Raw genomic sequence first — 6,975 nt, 5'->3', positions numbered from 1 at the left:
TGAAATCAATGTTTTTGTAAGTACATTAGTAGTACATATTTTCCTCCAGAGCGTCTGGTTTGAAATTAACACCTCAGTAAATGTGAATTCCTACCAATACATCTTTATTATCAGTCATTTACAGTATTCAAACCATTCTTGCTCAGTCCATCATGGAGTATACATGTCTAAAAATACTAAAACAATGGAGGAAACTATTTTTGGAAAACTACAAAAAATATATAAGTTTAGCCTAAATGTTTTGGTCACAATAACATTTATCAAATTAAACAAAACAAAAATCATCCCTGTCAAGATCTGCTCATCTATTTGTTTAGAAATATACGGAGCCCTGGACACGACATTCAAAAAATTATAATGAATAGTTCCTGGAAACATTTAATTGTTTTGTCTGGACAACTAAGCTTTCTGTGGCCACAATTTAGCATTTTATGAGCTAAAAATTGTATTTTCGGGGCACACGTTGAATTAAATATACTGAAACATTAACTTGTGCACACAAGAAAAATACTAATTTGAGTAACAAATTTGAAGAAATCTGTTGTCTAAGAAAATGCAAACTGGAAAAGCAAATACAGAAAAGGAATAAGCATTAGCATCCACATTAGCATCATGCTAACATTTCTTGCATTCTTTTGAGCAATTTAAGTGTTTAGATGTTTGTTTTCTTCAAAAGTTTTATAGTTAATTAGAAAATGTATCTCACTACTTCTTAAATTTACGCTTGCAAAGCTCAGCATTTCATGTTTGAGAGTCAAAACATTATTTGGACACTGTAGGGAATCGAACCCCAACCGGCTAAAGCAGGCGTACCATTACCAGTGTCTGTTTTTTTGACTAAACATAAAAGGTGAAACAAAACTAACGTTTTACTTTTTTCATTTTGTGGTTCTGTTTGGGCTATTCGCCTATTTGCATCCGCCACTTCTCTTTTGACGCCTGTCACGATTACGCTTTAACACCTTGACACTTTGACGGACGGCCACTGAAGAACTTCATACGTTGACATCATCAGCTCCATGGGGTCTGAGACAGACTGGCGAACCGTCCAGGGAGTAACTCGTCTTCAGTCAACAGTAACCAGACAGTCTTCTCTAATAAATTCGTAGACCCACCGGGTAAATTAAACGCATGGAAGCTCATCCTCGCATCATGCGACCATTTTGAATTTATTTTCATACTCTTTGATTTAGTCACTGAAAACATCACATGCCCAAATCTGTGTCTCTGATTGCTTGCGCCAAAATTGCGCAGATCGCGTTTTCACTTTGACTTAATATTAAAACTTGATGCCTCCGCCATGCCTGTTGTGTGCCTTAAGGTAGCTTAAGTCAAACCTCTGTGTTTGTTGGCAAAGTAGTTCAGTCCATAATAGTAAGAAAAAGAATCAAAGGAGCTCATTTGGACTGAGCCGAACAGAAAACATGGAACAAGTATCAGCTATTACAAACTAGTTTAAGAGTCATTCCTCCCGTTCTGGCTCCAGGGTGAGGTCCTGGTGACTCTTGTTGGGAGGAATAATTGTACTCTATAATAAAATGTGTCTGGTTGGAATCGCCCTTAGTCTGGCCCATCCCCCAGCAACACAGCTCCTGGGATCATTCGGGCACGCAAACCCCTTCACCACGTTAAGGTGGCGATTCAGGAAGGGGACTAAATCAGTCACTAGCCAATTACTAATAATTGATGTGGGGAAACCGAAGTACTCGGAGGAAACCCACAGGATTTTTTTGAGTTGTTTTCCTAAAAATTTGGTGACTGATGTTTTTTTGTTTAATTATTATTTATGTATTTATTATATAATCATTTTAAAAATCTATTTTAATCAGTTTTGAAATACATTTATAATTAATATATTCATATTATTTATTTTTATTTCAATATCAAATCCCTGGAAGCTGAATGATTCAGTTTTGGTCAACACTTGTGTAAAGTTCACTAAATATTTACTACTACATTTGTAAAAGTGGGAGGAACCGAAGCGCTCGGAGAAAACCCACGCAGACGCGGTTCTGTCAGCCAACCATGTTGACCAACAGACCAACGTGCTGCCCCGTTTTTAGATAAGATACAATAACAGAGTGCATTACCATTTGTACATGTTAAAGTTTTTATTTTTTTTTTTGGCAGCTCTCCAGTTGAGGTTTATTACAGAGTTCAATAAAACAACAAAACTTGAACAAAAATCGTAAAATAAAATACAAATAGAAATTTAAAAAAAAATGCAAGAGAGGAGAAATATACAAACATTGTTCGTATTGCACTTAAGCGTCCTGACTGTCTAACATCAGTTTTGGTTTGTGCACATTAAGTGGAAAAGTGGGGGGAACCGAAGCGCTCGGAGAAAACCCACGCAGACGCGGTTCTGTCAGCCAACCATGTTGACCAACAGACCAATGTCTGCCCCGTTTTTAGATAAGTTACAATAAAAGAGTGCATTACCATTTGTACATGTTAAAGGTTTTTTTTGTTTGTTTTTTTGGCAGCTCTCCAGTTGAGGTTTATTACAGAGTTAAATAAAATAACAAAACTTGAACAAAAATCGTAAAATAAAATACAAATAGAAATTAAAAATAAAAAAAAACGTAAGAGAGGAGAAATATACAAACATTGTTCGTATTGCACTTAAGCGTCCCGGTTGTCTAACATCAGTTTTGGTTTGTGCACATTAAGTGGAAAAGTGGGAGGAACCGAAGCAGACTTGGTTCTGTCAGCCAACCATGTTGACCAACAGACCGAAGAGCTGCCCCTGTTTTTGAAACCCCTTTTGGGGATAGTTGTTTCCACAGTGTAGACCTGGCAGTCAGTGGCCGAATTGTTGAGGGTAAAGTAGATCACTGTCATCTGGGGCAATTTTTTTTTTTTTTTTTTTTGTCAGACAACCACATTAGGCTGCTTGAGATGAATTTCTTGAAGCTGGAAGAATAAATGATCTACCACGTTTTCCTCCTTTTATCTGGTGACTCCATTTGTGACCTCTGTTTGTGGTCCTGGCTCTCATCCGCACTACGTTTTCTCTTTCGTGAGCCAGTTTTAGAGATTGTTTTCATACCCTCTTGTTGTTGGAGGACGTCATCCTTGATTTTAATCCTGAATTTTTTAACTGCTCTCTCAGTTTGGAAAAACTGTTTGGGGCCCTGACTCTGATCCAAACTACGTTTTCTCTTTCGTGAGCCATCTTGAGAGTTGCTTTTGGTACCCTCTTGTTGTTGGGGGACGTCCTCTTTGCTCTCGATTCTGGGTTTTTTAGCAGCTGCCTCCCTTTGTAAACAGTATTCATGGTCCTGGCTCTGATCATCACTACGTTTTCTCTTTCGAGAGCTAGCTTGAGAGTTGCTTTTTGTAGCCGCTTGTTTTTGGATGATGTCCTCCTTGATTTCAATCCTGGATTTCTTAACTGCTCTCTCAGTTTGTGAACACTGTTCAGGGTCCTGGCTCTGATCATCACTACGTTTTCTCTTTCTAGAGCCAGCTTGAGAGTTGCGTTTTGTAGCCTCTTGCTGTTGGAGGACGTCCTCCTTGACGGTTTTTTCCTGGGGAGCAGCTGCTGTTTCCTGAGGAACAGTTGTGGTTTTAGGTTGTTGGTGAACCTCTGGGGATGCAGACTCTTGAGAATTGCTTTTCTCAGAGTCAGCAGAGGGCTGTTCCATGGTGAAGAACGAGTGTTTCAAAGCTTCCTCTGGAGTGATACGTTTGTTTGGATCTATTTCTATCATCTGCCGCAGAAGATTGATGAACATTTCCACCTCTCTTATCTTGGTCTTATCTTGGTAGAATTGAATAAGGTCATCAAAGGACATGCTGCCACAACTGACTTGGCCGTCATACCCTGTTAGTTTGAACTGCTCTTCTGGTGTGTTCAGCCTCCAGACACGTGTGGATTCATCCTCAGTCACAGTAAAAAATATGTCAGTGAACCAGGCCTGGTCTAAAAGTTCCTGGTCAGGCATTCCTTGTCTCATCGTCAAGGCTCTGATGACGATGTACTCCGAGTCTGCTGGATGGATGTGAAATCCCGTGTACAGCCAGGCAAGAACGTAGCCAACTGTCCACATGTCCACACGTTCATCTAAGGGCAGACCCAGAATGACTTCAGGGGCCCTATATTGAATGTTCTGCATTGTAGTTCCAGGTTCTATGTCTTCAGGTTTTTTAGTCAAGCCAAAGTCGATCAGTTTGACCCTGAAAGGCTCTGAAGCATGGTTCACCAGCATGATGTTGTCTGGTTTTATGTCACAGTGGGCCATGTTGATTTCTTTCAGGCCTTTCAGAGAAATAAGCAGCTGCCTAGCAATGGATCTGATTTCATGGATTAACAGGGGGCGGTGTTTACGAGCTTTCATGAAGTCCAAAAGGCTTTGGTCCAACAACTCATAGACGATGCAGATGTGGTGTCTGTACTCGAACCTCTCGATGAACTTGATCAATCCGTATTTATCAGCGTCGAGCTTGGTAATTTTAGCCAAGGCACTTATTTCATCTAAGCCTGCGTCTCTACGTGTAGGTTTGCTGATTTTAACAGCAACCTCTTGGTTTGTTGACAAATTCCTGCATTTTGCCACTTTTCCAAAACTTCCCTCTCCAATAAACTTTTCCACCAGATATTGAGCGCTGTAGCCTGGAAGAAGGGAGTTTACCTCCACTTCAAATGAAGCATTCCACATTGTGATGAGAATTTTGCGTCAAAGTTATAGTGTGAAATTAAAGGAGCTCAGACAAATATCTTCAAAAGGGGATTGAAACTTGTCTCGGCGAGGGGCTTCAACGAAATGTCTGGCAGTTGGATCAGATGTTGCAGGTCAGGAGTTTTTTCTCTGATGTCAAATGACGTCAATACCAATTTAGTACGTCAAATGACGTCATTGTAGTGTCCGTGGAAATCCCTGGATATTTGCGCATGCGCATAAATCAGCATCCTTTTTTTTCTTTTTTTCTTTTTTTTTTAAGTATTGAATACAGATTCTAAAATTACTTTTGAAAGATGCCTTAGGAGGTCGAACTGGGAGAAAGCTGGAGGAGCCTCGCACCCGGTTCTGGAACATTCTTTGTTCTTTTTATGCGGAGCTTTCCAACGCTTAGAAGATGAAGGATTTGTTCATTTCAACATGTGCTAAGAAACGGGAAGGATATTGTAAGACTGGATTTAGGTACAAAATCCCGAATAAAAGCTCCAAAATCCTTATTTTGCGCAAAGNNTTTTTTTTTTTTTTTTTTTTTTTCCTTATCTTTTATTTTGAAAAATAGTGGCTTCACGCAGTGGGCGTGAGACTCACCCGTTTGATTGATTTTTCCCTCTTCTTTTCTCACGCCGAAACAAAATTATAGTTATTTGACTTTTGTTGCATCTGTTTAGGGTGAATAAACTTTCATATGATCCATACATTTTGCCAGCAGAGGCTGTGGTTTCAATAGTGGGGATCTTTGTTCACGCGGATGCGTGCGCAACCACATATACTGAGCCGTACTCGCAAGTGTGCGCGTCTGAATTGCTTTGGTGTCACGGATGCTGTCATTCTCCAGTCATCAGTGAGGTGCGCGCACTGCGCGATTCCCTTTACGCCATAGACTGTATATAAACGGCTTGTGCATGTGATCCGTACGTGCACGTGAGATGCCCGCATGGCATGTCCACACTAACTGTGTGATTTTCAAATGTTCTCATTTCTAATAGGCTGCGCGCAACTAGCACGCGCCTACCCACTGAACAGAACTATGGGCTTTCTGCGCATTGCGCACGGGGGGCTTGCGTCTCACCCCTTCACCTTTATAGCGTTGGACCTATGGCTCTTTTGAGAGAGTTTAATCTTTTGGATCAGTTCGTTTCTAAAGACTTTATGTTTAATCCTGGAGTTCATTCATATTAATAGTAATAATAGGATGGATGTTTATTTATTTAACCAGGTGGAAAACCCTTTAAGATCAAGACCCGTTGATTTTCTGAGATCTGGACCAGAATAATTCAAATTTCACATCAATAATTGATTTTTAATTATATTCAAAACATCAATGAAAGCTTCAATTAAAAATGCCTTTTTAAAATTTGGCTAAACTGTATAATCATAATCGAAAGATCATTGGAAATATGTTTACAGTAAAAAATATAAAGTTGGAGTGATTTATATATATGTGATTTAGGTTACAGGAGCAAGACTCTTCCAAAAGCTTGCCACCATGGCAAAACCTGGTTCTGCTCCACCTAAATGTGAAGTGGGCCGAAATTGTCTTTTATTTTTTCTTATCTTTTGAAGTATTTGTTTTTATGCTTTTAACTTGTGAAGCGCCTTGTGACTTTTGTCTGTGAAAGGTGCTATATAAACAAAACTTACTTACTTACTTAAGTTACACGTTTGTATGACGTAAAAGACACGCCCACCGGCCTAAGGAAGAGGCATCTCAGACTGCGGCTGCGCAGTAGCTTGTTGTACTGAAGAGGCGGTTCATACCTGTGAACCCATCATGGCTCCCACTGATGCCGAAATTCGGAGCCAGACGGATCAAATCGTTTATTTTCTGCTCGCCGGCGAGGATGAAGCTCAAAAGCGAATGTTTACGGGCGAAATTGTGCCCGACGGTCCTGGTAAGTGTCTTATCTGTGGCCCAAAAGCGTCACCGAGCGGCTGAATGGCGGTGTCCGATACAGATATGCGGTCACCGGGTTTTTGCTTCGTCATTCCGTTAAAGAAACCATAAATATCATTAACAGCTGCATAAACACACAAGTTTCATCTATTTTTAGAGGTAAAATGAAACCAGGATTCGTTGTTTAGTCGATTAAAACGGTAACTTTGTTTGTTTCACTTTATCCAGATGTCACCAGATTTGTTTATAAATGAAATTTCAATTTCATAGCGTCATTGGCGGGCCAGGCGCGGTGCATTCTAGTTTCTCATGGCGATTATTTATTTATGTATTTATCTCCCCCTCTCTCTTTTAGGAGATGATTTCGATCCGGTTCTGATTGCCCAAAAACTCCGA

General features: G+C 40.0%; 1 protein-coding gene across 1 annotated transcript; it reads right to left on the bottom strand.

Annotated features, from left to right (window-relative positions):
- Positions 1–2,933: 2,933 nt before the first annotated feature.
- On the bottom strand, positions 2,934–4,664 carry LOC112140786 (homeodomain-interacting protein kinase 1-like). The gene has a single exon (XM_024263794.1). It carries the CDS (start codon positions 4,662–4,664, stop codon positions 2,934–2,936), a length of 1,731 nt encoding a protein of 576 aa, XP_024119562.1.
- Positions 4,665–6,975: the final 2,311 nt, after the last annotated feature.

Source organism: Oryzias melastigma, linkage group LG5, assembly GCF_002922805.2.
Source record: "Oryzias melastigma strain HK-1 linkage group LG5, ASM292280v2, whole genome shotgun sequence".
In the NCBI taxonomy this organism is placed as follows: Eukaryota; Metazoa; Chordata; class Actinopteri; order Beloniformes; family Adrianichthyidae; genus Oryzias; species Oryzias melastigma.
The sequence above is the reverse complement of the archived record's forward strand: the minus strand, read 5'-3'. Positions and strand labels throughout refer to the sequence as shown.